The following is a 20706-nucleotide window of genomic DNA, read 5'->3' on the forward strand; positions in this document are numbered from 1 at the left end:
ATAATGAGTGTGTATTTTTCACGGTTAGATTGACCATAGCTAATGTTGCCTGTATTTTAAAATGGTTACTGACTGGTTGCTATCTTGTTCTATGTCATGTAGCTTTCTTTATTCTAGGAGAAGCTGAGCCAGCAATCTCAAATAATGTGTCTTTGTTTTCTGTCCCTATGCTAACTGTTTTCCTTTACATGATAACTGTACAATATACTTATTAGGTTTTGTGAGCACCTGCAGAGGTCAGCTTGGCCCAACGTAACACATTATGTTGCAGATAACTGTAAGTTTGAAAGGCGTTCAGAGTAGTCTCATTGTTTAGTAGCTTGAGAAAATAATGAGCTTAGTTATCTACTGGTGCCTTAACCTGACTGGTCCATTGTATGGGAATGGGCTGGCTTTTACTCAAAGAGTGCCCTGGGTGAAACTACATTTAGAGCCCATTCTATTTGTCATCATCCACTCCTTCCCCATCTGCCCCCTCCATTTGGTGATCCTAGTTGGGGGGCTTTTGTGCTCCCAGCTCACGTCCTGGCTGAATTTCTCAGAGCAGTGACCACACATTTGCACCCTGCTTTCACCACAATCACCAATCCAGTTGTTAAACTGAGATGAGAGTTTCTGGGAGCAGACTGTTTGTGAAGAAAGAGTGACTGGCGGTCTCAAGTAAAAGATTTAAAGAAGGCAGCTCACAGCTCAGAAGGTCAGCTACTTGTGTGCACTTCCAACTGTAGGCAATCCAAAGCCTGTCCTGTAAGTGAACCATGAGTAGATGTATCAAATGTTAGAATTGTGTGATTTAAGCTAATGCAATGTGGGTGAGATCCTCTGCCATCTTCTCTGCCTGAGTCTTAGGGAGAACCTCTTTTCCAGATTTGGTAGCAGAACTTTTCCCCGACTGATCAGAGTAAGGGGCCCTCTTTGTGGGAGAAGTGATTTCCCTTTGATACAACTTTATAACAGTTTGTCTTTGCTTTCATGGCTTTGGAGTGGGGCGTAACACAGGTCCCTCCAGTCCTTGTCGCACAGGGCCCCCCCCAACCCTCCGAAGGGGCCACTCCCAGCCCAAGGCCACAGAATATCATTGAGATACTGGAGCAAGGGAGGCCCCTCATTACATTCTGCAGGGGGTTCCATTGTTTTGTGTTACGCCAATGGCTTTGAATTGCTTTCAGCTATACACTAATGCGTTCATGTACTGATTATTGTTTTATAACTAATCGATGATTTGGGTTTGTAACTTTGCTAAATACTTTAATAAATCTGTAGTGTCTTGTAATCAAGTGCAGTGGGACCCTTGTGGTCCTTTGCGGACTCCTTACAAAGTTACATAATCAGTTAGGAGGTATCTGGGTGTGTCTGGTTGTGGTCAATAAAGTTTATTACTTAGTGCGTTCAGTTAACGGTTGCATGCCGAAGAATATAGACGTGTATTCCAGAGCTCCGTGTGTGGCATGGTCATTCATGTGCTTCAGAGCTGGGGAGGATGCTACTATCTGCTTCAAATGATTTAATTGTATTAAAATTTAATGTTTAGCCCAAGTTGGAGCTAAAGCTTAATTGGTGAACGCTTCATGAACCTGAATTTGAACAAACCAATGAGCTAAAACATAAGCAGCATAATTTAGAAATACATTTTTAATTACTTATTTTACTTTTGATGACCATAAGTACTTTGATTTTGTAACTACAACTTTCATGCCATAACATTTTGTACTATTTAATTTATTTATCAAAGTTAAAATGGGGAGACTCATCGGTTTGAAAACACAGAGTCTGGAGGAGTTTACAGTTTACTGCAGAGGTTACGCCTCTTTTGGAAGAAACGCTAAGGCGCCTAGGAAACCAGCAAACGTTGCCATATTTAGACAGGCAGCAACTAGCGACTGAACAGCTGCACTTTCTCGAGCAACTATGTAACCACAGATACCACGCCTGGCTGCAGTCGTCACATACTACAGTTGCCATGAGCTCTAAAAACATTGAGGACCCAGACATCAGATCTCGACCACCCCACACCCTTGTAAAGAGCATGTATCACACGCAATTCCAAACCAGAGTGCACAATGCGCAAAACCAACATTTCCAATCATGCCTCAGCTGTCAAGTTCTTAATTTTAAAGCATTTTCACTAAGCTCCAATTGTTGCCTCTTCACGAGTAAGATACTGTGGCCGCTGCCCATACTGATGTCCTTTTCAGCATAATTAAGATACAATTCTATATTTTTAAAACAAAAATCTGTCTCGAAGGGTAGCTGCTTTTTAGAAGACTACAAGCCCCGAAACCAACCTTGACTTCCTCTTTCCTGAAAACATGCGCACAGCTCCACCTATCTGCACGCGGACTAAAAGAGAATTAACGGCGTTTCACGGCAACCGAGCTTGAAGTGACTCCACATAGAGGGGCGGGTATCTGCTCTCTCGTGTATTTGATTCGCTAAATACCCGGCACATTATGAGTCCTCACAAGCGATTGGATAGTCTCATCTGTCGGTATTTAATCCCACCCCTGACGACTCTGTAGGGTGTCTCAGTGAAACAGCGTTCCTTTCTTTCCATCTCTCCGTCTCCAGAAGGTTCTCTTCGGGGTTTGGTCCTTTCAAGCCGCCAAGATGATGGGTGGTCGGCCAGTTGTAGTGCTCAGTGAGTAAGAGTGGGTGATGTGTTTCGTGTAGTGGGTGGGGCACATGGCGCTGTCAGTGCTGGCGCAGGAGGTGGTCGGCACTTTATAGCGGCACAGTTCTGTGCATTGCATGGGGTTAGTTTGGGAGGCTGCGAGTGGGACTTAATTCGTTAATCACAATCTATTCTTGGAGGTGTAAGAGCTTTATCGAGCCCCGGACTCGAGGCTTCGGGCTGAAGTATTTCTTCTCTCCCGAATGTCATGCACCTCTGTTAGTGTGCTTGACCGTCCTGTCATCGGCAAGCATGGAGCAACACAGAACCGACCCAAGGCAGTTAAGCCACTCTCTGGCAGATTAGTCTGGTATGAATCAAATGTGGCATTGTTAAGGGATGTTGACATGCATCTCTCGGGGTGTGGCTCTTAGTCTATCAGATGTGTGTGTAACCCAGTATAAAAGTTGTATTATTGTTACCTATTGCCAGCCTCCTACCATTTCAGATAAATATACGTGCTTTAATGCCTTGTAACGCATCTAAAAAAAATCCACTGTCCGTATAAAAATTTCGTGTAATTTGCAAGTCAGATCGTTGTGTATAGTAGTTTGAACATTTTTATTAGGCAACGTTTAGCCGTTTCTTCAAGTCATCCTGTTTGACTGCTGCAGCTGTGTTCATTCCCCCACTATCACGGCGGTTCGAATGTCTATGGTCCCAGATATGAGTGATATAATACACTTAAGGTCCACTATAATTGGGCAGTGCCATCCAAAAGTCGTGTACCGTTCCAACAAGCAAATATCTTTAGCCATTGATATCCCTTCCTTTTTCAGGTGCGTGTGGAATTTAATAAAATATCTACTTGTCCATGGGGCAGGTTGTTTCTTAACACCTTCGACGCTGATGACGAGCTGGGCTCGTCATCGCGTAGCCTCCTCGCACGCTGATGACGAGCCCAGCTCGTCACGCAAAGTGCGTTTTTAAAAAAACCCAGCGTGCGAGCGGAATTCCGCTAGCGCGCATGCAGTTAAATCTACTTGTTTTGTTACAAAATGCACTTGCCCCATTGGTGCCATGTAGGGTAGCGACAAATTATGGCAGCAATCTCATATAAGAGCTCTGAAATAGCCTCTCTGATTATGCCAGGGCTCATCCCATAGTAGTGTTTGAATACTTGCAATCCCCTTATTTTGCCACGTTTCTGCAGATCTACGTACTGGGACTGAAGATAGTCGTAAGCAAAAGTTCCAGGGTTAGAATGGCCTTTCGAGTCTGTGCAAACCTACTCATTTGCACGTTTTATGGGTTTTCAACAACTCTTCTCTAATCTTTTCCCATACCGAGAAATGTTGGAATTTTACTCCTGATGATTAACAACCACAGGGGCTGTCCACAAACCCCGAACCTGGGACAAATACTTATTATATCAAACAAAAGGCTCAGGGGAGAGAAATGTTAAAAATTGGAAAAATATCCAATATGTTAGTTAAAGAAGCCCTTCACAACAGCCTAATATTATCAAAATTATACATTTATTTGGACATTTCAAAAGGTTTTGTTTGAACATACAAATAATCTCAAGCAAGAAAAACGCTGGTGTACAAAAAACAATACATATAAACCAGACAGGTGGCAACAACAATACAAATCACAAAAAAGCAACACCATAAACATAAATACTGTGTCCTTATAAAAAATTAAGCCACAGAGAAGCGTCGACGGCGTTTCGACCGGTACGTTATTTAACGGTCATCTTCAGGACTCAAAATTGTTCTTGAACAAGAGATCTTCTGCTTTAAAAGGTAAGGAGGTAGACCGATTTATAATTTAAGGTCCTCCAGAATCATTAATCAGTAAAATAAAGTGCAGCTACTTAAAAGTAGAAATCGTCAAATCATTCAGCTGGCCACTTAATGGCCCGACTGGTTATGTGAGAAATTTTCACCAACTCATCGCCTGTAGGCGCCTATTCAGTTAAAAGGACATCAAATGGTTTCCGCGTGCATGAAGCCGGAACTCAATTTTACTCCTGACAATGGCAGGCGTAAACCTTCTCCCAGAATTTTGGAAAAAAAGTGGTTTGGAGGAAGAGTGAACTTGAAAACACTCAGATTTTTGCATGAGCAAATCTACACATGCAGACTTGCTCATGCTCAAATGCAGTTCACATATATTTTCTAGTACTATTATTTCTTGTCCTACTTATGTAAATTCTTGGTAATTCACGAAGGCTGTATAGCTGCACTTAATGCAAGGACATATACCGCAAGTGCACTTTTGAGACTTTCTTTAATATTTGGGCCCCTAATTTGGTCTGGCGTTGACCATGACCTTTTGTGTTTATTAAAATTCTCTCTCTCTCTGATTCACTATGAGTGGCAGCTTTATGCTCTTTCACAAGTAGTATATCTGCACACAAAGTAGTTTTGTTCAGTGCCAGTAACTACTTTTGGCAGTGTGTGCTTTTTAAAACCAAAAATCTTTTTTTGCTTTTGCCAATGTTTGTTATGACGAGGGCCCAGCAGCTCCCATGCCAATAAGGTTTTACAAAAACCATGCCAAACAAGTCACACATTGACAAAACTAAAAAGCTGACCACCAATTTCAGACCTACTGGCTTTGCCAATGCTTGTTTATTTTTGTTTCCCATAATCTCATTGAAACTGGTTACACTTATTTTCCATTATGAATATTTTTGGGAACTACTAGCATACATCATATGTTACTAAATTATGCTGCAAAGGTGTACCTGGAATTTTACAGTAGTTTAGCAAAAACATATTTTTGATGCTTTCATTCTTTTAATGAACATTTTATTTTGAAACAAAAGTATCATTAACCCCTTCTGAGCTCATGACGAGCTCAGCTCGTCATGAGGCACAGTTGAGCTGTGCTCATGACGAGCTGAGCTTGTCATGAACAATGAGATTTTCCATTATTCGGCACAGGAGGAAAATGCCTTTAGCAGCCAAGGTGTTAATCTTGCTTTCAAGCTTCTGCAAATATTTGCATCAAATCAGAGCATTCTGGGAGCATTATACATAGCCTCACATTGCTAAACTTTGAAAAAGTGAACACATTTTTATACTGGAACCTCTGTCAGTAGTGCAGTCGGAGCTTACAACATTAACTTGGAGTGCCCACTAATAATAAAGGCTTTCAATTGATTATAAATACAAGTTTGAACAGCAGAACTCCTGAGGCGTGAGCCGGGAGAGGTAGAGTCAGCTGGTGTTTTAGCCCGCTTTTAAAATTTTCACTTAGCACGCAGCTCAAGTCAGGAGCATTTCAAACTGGGGGAAATTATTTTAAGCGCTGTTTTTAAAAACAAATTACTTCTTGTGTGTGCTACTGCTTATTTGACACTCAGACCTCTTACCTGGTGCAGAGGGTGACAAGGGCTCCCATGTGTGATTAGAAGCCAAAGGGAGGCATTCTCAACCGAGCAGCTACCCGGACGGACGCCATCTTGGTGGTCCAGGGTTAGCGCTCTAGACTTCGACTTGCGAAATAGATTCAAACAGGGCTGGCAAGAACGCGCAGCGGGCGCGCCAAAGGCAAGCCTGGCCCGCGCCAAGCGCCATGAACCCTGCCGGTCACACATGGGGGGGGGGGGGCTACATAAGATGACATATAGTGCAGATACATTGAAAAAATTGAATGGGCCAGGTAGAAAACCCAATTGCATAGTTTTAAATATGGATAAGGACCTATCAAGATCGTGTGCCTGTGCAGGCTGTATGAGTACGATCCCGGCCGTGTGAATGTCCCCCATTGAGGCCTTATCTCGAACACATCGAGGAAAATATAAGGCAGAAGGGCATACATTTGATTGCCTTCTTTTGAATGCCAGGTCGCTGGTAAAGCACAGCCTGGAATGTGCTCTGCTAATTCAGGAAGAAAATATTAAAATTGCGTTTGTGACCGAATCATGGACGGATGCGGCTTCAGGCCCGGATTTAGTTAATGCCACTCCCCCTGGTTACCTTAGCTTCACGAGAGACCGCCCACTGAGAAAAGGTGGGGGGTTGGCAGTAATATAGCATAATTCCCTTAATGCCTTTTTTCGCCCTTTAACTGTGGATGGATGTGAAGCGGTAGCATTTAACTTTACCCTGGGCAATCATCACTCATTTAATGGTTGTTTAGTCTACAGACCCCCTGGGCCTAAAAATATCTTATTGAGCTTGGTGGGAAGCATACTGGAGGAGGGTTTCTGCTCTAGGGACTTTACGGTCTTGGGTGATTTCAACTTCCATGTAGAAAACCTCCGGGACACGGACACCAATGCACTTATCGATCTGATGGATGGCGCTGAGCTTAAACAACTGGTTAGGGGTCCTACGCATAAGGCTGGTCATACCCTGGATGGGCTTTTCTCGAACCACCCTACTTTGAATTTTATTAAATTTATACTGGTCACCTGGACTGACCATAGGGCACTGTTATTTGCCATCTCCGTGACGAAATCCCAAAGTGGGGGATGTCCGCCTAAAGTAGCCAGGATATGCAGGGCCTGGATAAAGTAGGGTAGAGCATTGGAAGACCATCTGTTCGCCTCCAAGGAGCCCCTTCCATTAGAGGTGGAGGCGGCGGCTCTTGCCCATTCTAGCTGGATTGAAAAAGCCTGTGACATCCTTGCTCCTCCAAAACTGCGTCTTCTGGCCAGAGCCCAGCCTTCAGCACCGTGGTATTCTGAGGAATTAAGAAATCATAAGTTGGAATGTAAAAAAACTGGAAAGGGTGTGGCGGAAGGAATACAGGGAAAGTGATAGAACGCATCTCAAACAAAGCCTCCTAGCATATAAAAAAAACGGTGGGGAGGGCAAAACAAGATTACTACACTAATCGCATAAACCTCGCTAAGAACTCTGCGAAGGAACTGTTTACTACAGTGTCCGCTTTGGCTGACCCGGTTCCTGCGGCTATCCCTGCGAGTCCTGAATTATGCGAAAATCTTGCCAAATTCTTTCTAGGAAAGGTGGAGACCATCTTTAAAGCCTTCTCTTGCCAGGAGAGGATGAATAGCCAGGCTACTACTCCAGAAAATTCTATGGAGCTTACCCTGGGGCAAAAATTGGATTGTTTTTTACCAGTAAACCCCTGCCAGTCAGACCCCTGCCCGGTGGCTGTGTTAAAAATGGCCCCAGGGCCGATAGTCACATCACTGGTGACCGTCTTTAATAACATGCTTACAACAGTAGGTTTCCTAGCGTGCTGAAAACATGCCTCCATTTTGCCCCTACTTAAAAAAACCAAACTTTGATATTAGGGACCCAAATAGCTATTGCCCAAAATAGCAAGGCTCCCTCTACCAGCTAAACTAATAGAAAAGTCCCTGAATACTCAATTAAGCTCCTTCCTTGCGGCCACTCAAACTCTTGACCCCTCCCAGCATGGTTTCAGACCTTACCATAGCACGGAATCCGCCCTCATAAAAACAACTGAGGAGATCAGAGCGGTGACCGATGCGGGAGGGAGGGCTGCCCTGGTGTTGCTGTACCTCTCCGCAGCCTTCGATACGGTCCACCATGGGATCTTACTCGACCGTCTGAAGGCCTGCGGAGTACAAGGGAAGGCACTCGACATACTTAAAGCCTTCCTGTTTGGCAGAGTCCAAAGTGTGGCGTTAGGAGACTATGAATCAAAACCTTTCATCCTGCCCTGTGGAGTTCCTCAGGGCTCCTCCCTGAGCCCCACATTATTTAACGTTTATGTCAGCTCATTGGCTCCAGTAATCCGGGCCTTTGATCTTACATCATATGCTGACGACACCCAGATTGTGGTGTCTTTACTACCTGGGATGGAAGAAGGAGTAGCAAGGAATTTTCAGGACTGTATGCTGGCGGTTGGAAACTGGATGGCAGTCAACTTCCTTAAACTAAATTCAGCTAAAACTGAAGTCATAGTATTTGGGTCAAATACTAAGTTTTGGAGCCCAAACTGGTGGCCAGAGCAGATGGGCAAGGTTCCCACCCCAGTGGCTAAGGTGAAAAACCTGGGGGTGTTGATCGATGCCCAACTTACCTTTCGTCCCCAGGTCAATGCTCCATCTTCTATTGCCTATTTGCTCAAATCCATCCGTAAGATCCTTCCATTTATTCCAGGCAGCGACAGAAAAACAGTGGTCAGGACGCTGGTTATGGCAAGGCTGGACTACTGCAATAGTCTATTGGTGCCCAACAGGGGGTACTCAATAAATTGCAGTTATTACAAAATGCGGCTGCCAGGCTTATATTGGGGATCCCAAAATTTGTCCCTGTGTCCCAGGAGCTGGCTTACCTCCATTGGCTCCCAATGCGAAAGAGAATTCTTTTTAAAGCATTATGCCTAGTATTCAAGACCTTACAAGGCAAGGGACCCTTATTCTTTCGACAGTATTTTCATTGGTACTATCCGACTAGAAATCTCAGATCAGCAGACCTGGGGCTGATCGCTGTGCCTTGTATTAGGAGAGCGTGCTGGGGAGGCAGAAGCTTAGTGCTGGGCGCAACCAATGCCTGGAATGCCTTGCCCCAGGCCCTTAGAAAAATGACGGACCTTATGGCTTTCAGAAGAGCATTAAAGACATGGCTGTTTACCAAATGATTCCCGATTCCCCCTCTACCTTAGGAGTGACACTTAGCGCCAGGACACCTACGGGTAACAGAGCGCTGTACAAATGCCAAAAATAAATAAACACCATTTAATTAGGGGCAGAAATATTACCTTAACTGCAGACCGTGCCCTTCCCCATCCATAATGTGGTACTGCAAACTGGCAGCCAAAATACACATGGAAACTTGTTGATCTTGACCTCAAACAATATGTCCTGTGCGTCGGGCTATAAGAATTCCACATCCCTGCTTTTTAGTCCTGCTGTTTTCTCTCAAACATGTTTTACCTATCCGTGGAGAGCTGTAATTTTGTACACCGTATCTCGATATTTTGGATTTGTCTTTTACAGCTCTGGGTTGTCACCAGCCAAGTGACTTTCTTGGCACTTTTGCCTGTCATTTTTGCTACCCATGGTGGCGGACCTAAGGGAGCGAAACGTACGGATAATCCCAGATCCACCAGTATGTCGTCCATCCTTGCATGTAGAAGGGTCTTTTAACCTATCTATGGTGAAAGTGATTGGATAGAGTGGAAGGGGAATGTCCAGGCCTCTTCCATAGTCCCCAGTGAAGAGTATGCTACCTCTTAATTGGTCACACTAAACATCTTTAAATTTTTTTGTCAATTGCGAAGCCTCTTCAAGTCCTTGTGGGACTATTCTGGGATTGTATGATGCATGGCTGTAAAGACTGCTAGTTGTTAATGTTCTGAATGTAAAGAGTTGGTGTATGGTTGATTTTGCTTGGATTGAGCGGAATTGCATTTCCATCCAATAGTGGGGCTTAATTAAAAAAAAAACATGTTAAAACGAGTTTCTTATGAAGTAAGAGCTGGAATTTTATCAGAGACTGTCTAACTTAAATGTAGAGGTGGGCTTCTGACTATATTTATAGGTGCTTAGCAGGATCGCTACTAATGTGCTTTGGTCAACGGGCAGCGAAGGTGAAATTATTAAGCTCCGTTTTCTCGCCATTTAAAAGTGATGGTCAATGCTGTTTGTTTAATTTAGAATTTCTGATTTAGTGCAGATTGACCGTGAAAGGTAACTGGATAAGAACGTGCACATCATCTGCAAGCGGAGGATTGACATAAATAAATTATTAAGGGAAGTGAGAGCCATATGCTTTAGTGATTGGCATCAGTATAACCCTTGGGCATGCAAACGATAGAAACATTTGTAATTGGTAGTAACTAATTATACACCAATAGTATAGTTGTAAGATAAGTAAGTTTTATATATTGGTAATAACTTTTCCAGCAGTAGTTGTGGAAAAGAGAATGGGACAACAACATTGTGATTAGTATGTAAGTGAGGCATCAAGCTCACTTGAACTACTGCATGGCATTGTGAATTTGACTTAATTTGTGTTGTACATTTAGCGCCAGTCCAGTACTAGAGTAGTGCAACAGTGATATATCTACATCGTCAGCTGGGTACATTTATTTGCATCAATAAAGTGAGTGATTATCACAGCCATAGTTTAATAAGTACATGGGTCTTGACTGTCCTGCAGAACCGTAAATCTCCATTACAGATCCTAATGCGGATTACTAGGGAGTTGTAAAGGTGTACCAACACATTTTAACTCAAAAGGAACTTTTTTTGTTGTATTTATTATTATTATTATTATTATTAGGCACAAAGTATTCAAAGGCTGCCCCTGGGGTGATATGTGCATTGGTATTTTTATACCGAGTAGGTATAATACCCTCTATCCTGGAGGGCATGGTTTGCAGTACAGAAACATGGACACAAACTCCTCCAGCTTCAACATCCAACGGAGAAAATGCAGTCCCCGAGAAATGTCTGAAAGTGGTAAATGGAGGGGAAACGTGCTTACATTTGGGACTTTTAGAATGACACAGAATTTATTCTGGAGTAGTGACACAATCAGATGGAATAGTTCGGATGAGTGGCCTGTACTCTACATGGGACTCCCAAACAGGGGTATGTTTGCCTAACTAGTCATATATAATCAAACGAGGAATTGACTAGCAAGTTGAACAGCGTCTACTGGTAAAGTTGGGCTCCAAAATGATGTAACAGTGCTCTTCATTGAGGTTGATGGCATAGGTGGGGACCTGAGCTTTACAAGTTGTATGGGGAGCAGTGAGGGTGGCAAAGATGTACAATTCCGGATTTAAGTCTTGCTTGTTGAGCTTCATTTTGTTTCTAGTGATTCATCGCTATGTGGCATGGTCCTAGCTTAGAAGTTCCTCTCCGATTGTGGCTCGGGATTTTGAGATTGGTCACAATGCATAGTTTTTGCAGGTCATAACAAAGGGAGTAGTTTGATACGTTTCTGAAGTAGACATGAAAACAAATGTGTCCTATCTTGGGGCATGAGCTACAAGAAGGTATCATGAAGAGATGAGAGGGGTTTGAGAAGGCCTGAACACAGAGGAAATAAGAAATTCAGTTGAGCTTTTTCGTAAACAAAGTATTGCAGAGGAGAAATGTAAGAGTGATGAATCTAAAAATCTACTGCCAGATCTAGGAGAATGGGTATAACAGGATAATTTCCTTTAACTTAGCTCTTGAGATGATCTATGATGCCAATTATTTATGAATGGTTTAATTAGAACTGAGCCAGGAGATAACGCATAGGTGTTTGGATCACTGGCAATTGTGTAAGTGAGCGACACGTGGTGTGTCATTACTATACGGGCACCAATCTGTGTGGGTGAGCAGGAGGGTGTAACATGTGAAAAGGGGTTGTTGCCCTATGAGCTCACAATCTAAACCACATCTGAAGGTGACCAATGTGAGGTGTAAGTATTTCACCTATTTGAGCACTTAATTGCATTGTATTATTGGACTTGTAATTATGGGTTACTCTGTGAAAAGTCCAAGAATACAGCAAAAAAGTACTCCTGGATGAGCTATGTAGACACTGCTTAGTACAACAGAACATCTTTTAGACTGCTCTGAACAATCGAGGAATGTCTTCATTACTTAAAAATATTTTACAGTTCTTGTATTTAGAGCTGAAAGGTAGCTATGAACCATCACACAGGATGACTGTTGCAGTAATTGGTTTTGCATATGGGGTCTGGGATGGAGAGGGTACAGTTAAAGGAGAATCACGTCACTGATTGGTGTTTGAACGAAACCACATTGAAAAATTCTTTTTAGGTCAAGCCTAGCGGCAGCGCGCAGGCACTGCTCGCTCTGCGAGGCATGCAGTAGTGGAGTATGCTTTAGAAGCTCCTCCCATATTTTTAATTGGCTTTAGTCCTTGTCATCCATAAACGTGAGCTTCTGATTTATTATAAGGCTTGTTAGTCCCTCTTTGATACCGTCATGTCTCAATTTGTTACCGCCCATAAGGACTGGAACATTTACCTGTGTCCTTACTGTATTGCTCACATAAGCCCTTCGGGAGAACTCTTCGGTTAATCAATCTAAAGACTACTAGTGGCAGCCCAGCTTTAGCAATGGAAGGCGTGGTTTTTTATTTTTTATTTTTTTTTGTAACTTTGCAACTTTCACTATGTGTCACACGCACCCACAGGACTGGCCGACGCAGCTCGCCCAAAATCAGATAACTTGTTTTTCTTTAAATGAGTAGAGCTGCCGGATCGAAGGTGCTTGGTGGCAGGAGGCAGCTAGGCAGGCCCCTTCTTGTTAACTTTAGTAATGAGCGTGGCGCTCGCTTCACGGACACCGCGCTCTACAATGCAGTAGGTGTTGATTTTGGTATTGTAAATGACAATGCCTTTTTAATTTTTTATAAAAGGTATTGCCATTTACAATGCCAATAGCTCAAAAACTCGTAATTGCAATACCAATTGCATTGTAAGTGCTTGTTTGGACCTGACATTAGGTTTTATGTACCATGTTTCTCTTGTGTATTAATGTAGTCTAAATTGCCATAGTTCTCTTGCTTGGGGATAGAAGAAAGCAGTCCGTAATGGTTTTGCATGTTGCGTCAAATGGCATATTGCATTCAGTTAATTCTATTGGGTCTGCTGCATGTGAATGAGTGCAAGGTGCTCCTTGATTTTGGAGCCAGATGCGCCTTGAAGATAAAGTAACTGGCATTTGTCAAAATAGTACATTCTTGTAGACATATGTTCATCCTGGATTATGGTTTCAGTTTGTAGAAAATGACTGACGTTATACTTTTGATACGATTTTTAGATGCGTTCGCTGTTGAAAACTCACTCTGCACATACGCTCCCAGATAAACAGTATGGGGATGGTTTGTATGATTTAGAGGTGCAAGTGAAAAGCCAAGTACATCAGATAGTTACATTGAACTGGTGCTGTCTGTATGTATTTATATGTATCTATATGTATATATATGTCTGTATGTATCGGTCACACCACTCGCCGTTTTTTTAATGATTCTGTAACTGCACTCAATGCGTCTTCATAGAAATGCACCGGTCATTCCTTGGTTCTCTAACCGCTCGCTCCTCTCTTGAAAAACAGGTAGAACTGAATAACTAACTCTACCAATCCGAACCACCAACTACCCTTGTATTCCAGACAAGGAGTGCACGAGGTATCACAATGTATAGAATATATAATACTGTTAAACACCATTTTAGGCTCACTTAGTCACCCGTTAAACATGGAATCTTAATGTATATGTCATTAAATATATGTATGTTTTTTTTCCCCTTCCCTAGGCATTAGAGGCTTAACACAATAAGGCATTAATTAATGTCCTGATGATGGTCCCCATGATTTAAGAGTGGGACCGAAACGCCGTCTACCTGTTGTGCACCGTATACAACAAGCATTTGCAATGCAATAGGTCTAGCATTATTAAAGTTAGAGCTATTGGCATTGTAAATGGCAATGCCTTTTATTTGTTTTTGCTTTAAAACATAAATAAAAGGCATTGTCATTTACAATGCTAATAGCTTAAACTTTCGCAAAAGTGAGACCTATTGCATTGCAAATGCTTGTTTAAAGGACGCCCCAGACACTTCTTCCCCACCCTACCAACCTTCAGCGATAGGACAAAACTGCAAGCTTATCTTAGCAAGTCCATACCTGAATACAGCGTGCTTCGAAGAGCAGCACATGCGCTGCTCAGGATTGACCAAAAAAGTCTGTTTTAATAGCATTATACAATATGCTCGGGTATACAGGAAAGAGCTGGCAGTGTTGGATAGTTGTCAGGGGCTATTCACTCGTTTTTGTGTTAAGCGCTATACATGGAACATTGTTTAATGTAATTGATACCTAGTGTTAATTTGTCCTTTTTTTCAGTGACTTTGTGTGCATGCGTGCATGTGCATATATTATGTGTGTGTGCGTGTGTTTATGTGTTTGGGTTTGTGTGTATGTATGTATGTGTGTGTGTGTGTGTTTCTCTGCAGATTATAGGTTCGCATCTCTGCTGGGCAGCCTCTACCTTTCATCCTTTGGTGTCATTCTCCCTCTGACACGTCATTGGTTTCACACGAGTCTCACTGTGGTGAGAGTGCTGCAGGAGAGTATCAGGGGTACTGAGTCTCTGGATGACAGTTTGTGTGGAATAATCTTTTTACTAGAAAAGTGCTTTAGACCGATGACCCCAGAGCCTGCTCCCTTCCAGTGTGTGGTGAGATTTTTAGGATGTGGGGGCTCTGAAGCGACAAGTTTTATAGCGCTTGGGAGCGCTGTATTCACCTGCCTAGCGCCATAGCTGCCAAGGTTTCAGACTGCTATGTGTGACCTATTCATAATTTCAGTGTAATTATGAGTGACATTTCAATGACTGGGAGTGACACTATCTCCGTCCCCACTGACTAGTGTCACCAGACTATCACCAGCGTGGCCCAAACATAGCTGCCAAGTTTTTAGTACACACGAGTAACACTTCTATGTTTTCATGACAGGTATAAGTGATTTTCACATATCCTGTGCAACACCTTTAGTGATACCTTTATAAAGAGCAGTGGTTTAAGAAAATGTATGGTACAAAACGAAAAAACATTTTTTTAGTAAGTGCAGTGTGGTACCTGGATTAAATACACCACTCACACCTGACATGATTTGTGAAGTTGCCCTGACCCTTTCCAACCATACCATAACTTCCTGTAAAATCTTTTAGTAGCATCTAATAAAATTCAGCTGTAATCTATACCAAATAACAGCTGTCTTATCTCCGTGTCGGCATGTATATACCCTTTTGATCTGTAAGTTAGAAATACATTTTGTTGTAAAAAAATGTTACACTAGTTTGGTATTTCAATTCAGTTTCACAATTGATACCCATTACCTAAATTAATGACAGCAGTTTTGCGATCTCTGAAAAACTTAGCTGCCATCTGCCAGTGAGCACGCTGCACATTTATCACTGCTCCCAACCAAATTGTTGCTGCTGGCTGGCCACATCCTCACTCTGGGTTGTATTGTCTCCCAGGTTCTACAGTACATATGTCACAAGCCTCGACTGGGGCTGTTGACAGTTTGGGCTGGTCAAGGTCACACTTAAACGCTTGTACTGTCTGCTAACCGAAAAAGGCCTGGGATCGGGAGAATAAACAAACGCTGTGCCCCCGTTCCTGAAACAATATGTGATCAGAGGGCAAGAGTTGTGAAGTGTTTTTCTACAACAATCTGAGGTAAATCTGTGGGGGCTTAGGAAGGCATGGGCCCAGCAGGCTGCAAACCAATACCCTCCACCATGACCCTCCCCACAACACTGTAAGGGTCGGGTCAGATGGCACAAAGACTGCGGATGGCGGCGCTGCAATGAAAAACAAACATGCCGCCTGGCGTCATTCTGTCTATCTGAGGCCAATCTGCGAAGTGTGTGACACTGGTGGTTAACACCGACAAACAGGGTGGTAAGTGGCTGAAACTACTGTCTAGTTACAGTGATGGTTTTCACCCAGAAGCGTGATTGGCACGTTGGTGACTCGCACTGCAATTGGGCTGCTGGGTGCTCATGCCACGAGTGAGCTACCCCTACGGCAGACTCTGTCCAGGCTGCTGCTGTCCTCACGGAGTCCTGGCAGCCGGCGCTGTAAACCGACAGTGACGCCGGTCAGTCATGACTTTCCATTAACCCGTCCACTGCACTTATTCCCTCTGCCAGCGCGGAAATTCTAACTGAAGAATGAATGCTGCGGCGGCCTGATTATAATGGCCTACAGCACTGAACAGTGTGTGGCCGGGCCATCACGTGCGAGCAAAAGCGCCACTGCCCCATAATTTGCGGCCGCCTTGGCGCCTTAAGTAATTAAATTCTGGAGGGAGCCTACCCCTCGTGCGTCCCCCCGCATCACCGCCGCAGCCCGGTACAAACCGAACATCGCCGCCCGCCTGCGACCAGGAAGTCAGGCAGGCCGGGCGGGACAACCGGAAACGGGAAGTAGGAGGGCGGGAGCCTACCCCGCCTCCCACGGAAGAGCCGCGGCTGTTTTGAGCACCGGAGCAGGCAGGAGCCTACCCTGCACCCCGGTGCCAAAGGAGGGAGGAAGAGTCCTGCTGCTGGGCCCTGCAGCTGCAGATGAGAGGAGAGCCGCCGCCGCACCAAGGAAGCCGGTGAGTGGGGCTTCGCCTTGTTGCTGAGCTGCGAGGGCGGGGGGCATGTGTGCGCGTGCGGCGGCCTGTGTATGTGTGTGAGCGTGCATGTGTGTGAGCGTGCGTGTGTGTATGTGTCTTGGAGTCTGTGTATGCGTGTGTGTGTGGCTGTGGGGGGGGTGTGTGTGAGCGAGTGTGTCTGTGTATATGCGAGTGCATGTGCACGGTGCGGGACGGAACGTGCGCGTTTGCGCACCCAAATCTGGCAGCAAAAGCTCGTAACACCCTCTTGTCCCTCATTCCCCCGAGACAGGCAGCTATAAGTCTCCGCCTGGACGCATCCTTCTGATGCTTATTCCAGGCAAGACCTAAAAAAAACAGCTGTGGTGTCAGTAAAATGGGAGAACTGGGGCATCAGGAAAAAGTACAGATGGGGTGTCAATATAGAGAGATAGCTGGGGTGTCAGTAGAATGGCAGCTGTGGTATGTAAAAAAGCACAGCTGGTGTGTCAGTGAAAAGAGACAGTTGGTGTTTCCATAAAAAACGACAGCTGTGGTGTCAGTAAAAAGGACAGCTGAGGATGTCAGTAAAAAGGGACCGCTATGGCGTCAGTAAAAAGAACTTCTGGGGTATCACTTAAAGGGGAAGGGGGTGTCAGTAATATTGGCCAGATGGAGAGTCAGTAAAAGGGACTGTTGGAGAGTCAATAAAGAGAGACAGATGGGTGTCAGTAAAAGGGGACAGCTGGGGTGTCAGTAAAAAGAGACCGCTGGGTGTCAGTCAAAGGAACAGCAGACCTTTTAGTAAACACGAAAGGCAGGCGTGCTGTGAGATGCGAGCCCTCTTAGAGGAGTGTGAAAACGAAAGAGATGCTCTGGCTCGTGAGTGGAGAGGGTGAGCGCTGTGAGGACGAGAGAGGAGCAGTTAAAGAGACCGCGCGTGGGGTGGTGAAAGGCTGGAAGGCATGCTGGCGCGCTGAGAGGTGCACAGACACCATATAGCGCTATATGTGCAAGCAACTATCGGTGCAGGCGCTGCAAGAGAGTGACCCGGACAGGCAACAGACGCTGAGGAGGGGGCCGGGAGGGGGGTGAGGGGGGGGGGCATGTAGTCAGACATGTCAGGGAGAGGGACTGAGGAAGAGGAGAGCCGGAGAAAGAACGAAGAGCAATTGCACATCAGGAAAGGGGGGGGGGCTGCAGAACGGAGAAGTATAGATATACATATAGAACGAGCTGACAACGTAGAGAGAGTACACATGGACCGCCGATCGACAGGTGTACACTGACGGGGACAGGCGAGAAAACTAAAGATGGACAGACAGGTGGATGAATCAATGGAAAGAGAGAAAGGCAGACGGGCGGATAGATGTACAGACACATGGTTGGGTGGAGAGTTGCACAAGGATGGACGGACAGAAGAAGGGACAGATGGAAGAGAACGGGCTGACAGACGGACAGGGAGGTGGACGGATGGGTAGCTGCATCCGTATGGTTGAGTGGACGGATGGACAGACGGCAGGACAAAGGGCGAAATAAGTGAAAAAGCCAGGGGGGCAGCGATGTGCAGACTGTGACAAGGGGCGCTGACGGGGCTCTTGGGGTGAGTTCTGCAGTCTGTACATACGTAGCCAGGTAGACAAAGGACAGAAGGGCAGGTGACCCGGTTTTGAAGGTATGTAGGTCGGGCGCTGCTCATGAGCAAAGGACAGACGGACAGATACAGCATGGCAGGTGCAGAGATGTATCTGCACGTGGGAGCCGCCTGTCACGTGCGCTTCATTCAGCAGCGTTAGATGACTTGCGAGCCTCTGCCATAGACTCCCCCCCCCCCCCCCTCCCCCCTGTGAGAGCTCGCCCGGCTCCCTGCACCCCTCTCCCCGGCCCCCTCTGACCCTCTCCCCGGCCCTCTGCCCTTACCTGGGGCCGCCGCCCTCCGAGAGGAGTGAGTCTTCCAGACCAGGGAGAAGTTTGCTTCCGCGCGTCGATGCTGGAGTCATAGGGAAGAAGTAGTCCGGGGCATCGGGGGGGGGGAGAGGGGCGGAGAGACCCCCCGCTCCTTTTAATACCTATCCAGGCACCCGCGGTCCGGTACAAACCGAACATCGCCGCCGGCCTGCGACCAGGAAGTCGGGCGGGACAACCGGAAACAGGAAGTAGGAGGGCGGGAGCCTACCCCGCCTCCCACGGAAGAGCCGCAGGCTGTTTTGAGCACCCGAGCAGGCAGGAGCCTACCCTGCGCCCCGGTGCCGAAGGAGGGAGGAAGAGTCCTGCTGCCGGGCCCTGCAGCTGCCGATGAGAGGAGAGCCGCCGCCGCACCAAGGAAGCCGGTGAGTGGGGCTTCGCCTTGTTGCTGAGCTGCGAGGGCGGGGGGCATGTGTGTGTGTGCGCGTGCGGCGGCGGGGGGCTGTGTATGTGTGTGAGTGTGCGTGTGTGTCTTGGAGTGTGTGTGTGTGACTGTGGGGGGGGGGGGTGTGTGAGCGAGTGTCTGTCTGTCTGTGTATATGCGCGCGCATGTGCACGGCGCGGGACGGCGTGGCAGCAAAAGCTCGTAACACACTCTTGTCCCTCATTCCCCCGAGACAGGCAGCTATAAGTCTCTGCCTGGACGCATCCTTCAGATGCTTATTCCAGGCTCGATCTAAAAACCTATGATTTACATGTTGTGTATATGTAATGGTGCTCTTTTGATTTTTCTGTACATTGAATTCTTACAGAAAACCTCTGCTTTTGCCTTAAAAGCCCTGTTGTTGTTCTTTGTCACCTTCTGTATTTGATCTGACTGTGTTAGGGTACAGGCTTGTGCCCCACACCGGTGATTTGTTGAAGGTAATAATTTGATATATGTAAAACTTTCAAATTGAGTAAAAATTGAAGACCTCTGTCCGGCTGGACATGTCGCTCTAAATATAGTACTGATCTCGTCTATATTCATTGTTTCGTACTGATTTGCTTGCATGGAACCGCTGTTGTTCATAAAATATATCCTGTGAGGGCATATCTGCATGAGCAGATATGCCCCTGCAATATCTTTGTTGATTCCTGGGTCTTGTAAGTGACCAGTGAAGCCATAGTAAGTACATGGGCTGGACACTCGCCATTACGAGTTCTTCAGCTCCATGATGGCTTCAGTGAAATATGTGATTTTTGGTACCAAACACCTCAGCATAATAAACCTGCACCGATTCCAGTGTCGGAGGTATTAAAAAGTGCACACAGAGGACCCCTTAGGGGGGATCCTCTGAACCTACCAATCATTGGTGTGGTCACCGACTGGCCCGAGCCATCCTGCTACCACCAGACCTTGTTCTGCCCTCATGGGGGAGGGTGCTGGTGCACTCTTTGAGGCCTAGAACAATGCCTTTCCTGGGTGAAGTTGTTCACACCTCCCCCTGGTCATGAAGAGCCATCTGTGGCGGCCTTGCCGCCTTTGTAATGCGACAACAGCCTCTCCTGTTAGAGGATGCAGGCCACCCTTCGTCCTCGCCACCTTTTTAAAAAAAATTTTTAAATTTCTTTTCTTTTTTAACAGAATACAGGCGAGAAAACCTAGTAAGAATAAGTGGTGGGCCCACTCTGCCAATTCCACCCCTCAGGTGCTGGAGGCGAGGTGAAATACTTTTTAGTGCTCACCATCTGAATGATGGTGGGACTCCTCCAGTCAGGATCAGGGATATGCCCACCTCCCTCGTGCTGTGAGCATTTAGAGGGTGTAGGCTCCCTTATGGTAAGTAGCCCATTGCCTACCACCTGGCACTTCCCTGAATGTAGTATTTAGTTGACCCAAGCCTAAGACGAGCCAGACACTACAGAGTCTCACCAGCTGAGAAGACTGCAGAGACCAGCTGACTTGGCCCCAGCCTTCTGCAGCCCTCGACGATCCTGCACCAAAAGACAAGTCCTGCAGCCTAGTTTATCTCCAGAACCCTGTGAGAACTGACTGCTTTTAACAAAGATCAAGACTTCAGAGAACAGCGGACCGTTCCGCGAAGCAACCATCTTTCAATGTAGAGACTCTGAC

At 45.6% G+C, this 20706-nt stretch overlaps 1 protein-coding gene across 1 annotated transcript in view; it reads left to right on the top strand.

Annotated features, from left to right (window-relative positions):
* Positions 1–2485: 2485 nt before the first annotated feature.
* CCT3 (chaperonin containing TCP1 subunit 3) overlaps positions 2486–20706 on the top strand; it is a 201329-nt gene continuing 183108 nt past the window's right edge. The window contains exon 1 of the mRNA XM_086947621.1: positions 2486–2638. Within this exon, the coding sequence (XP_086803747.1) occupies positions 2608–2638 (31 nt within the window). The 5' untranslated portion in view covers positions 2486–2607. The remainder of the gene's footprint in view (positions 2639–20706) is intronic.

This window comes from Lissotriton vulgaris, chromosome 12 (genome assembly GCF_964263255.1).
Source record: "Lissotriton vulgaris chromosome 12, aLisVul1.2, whole genome shotgun sequence".
In the NCBI taxonomy this organism is placed as follows: Eukaryota; Metazoa; Chordata; class Amphibia; order Caudata; family Salamandridae; genus Lissotriton; species Lissotriton vulgaris.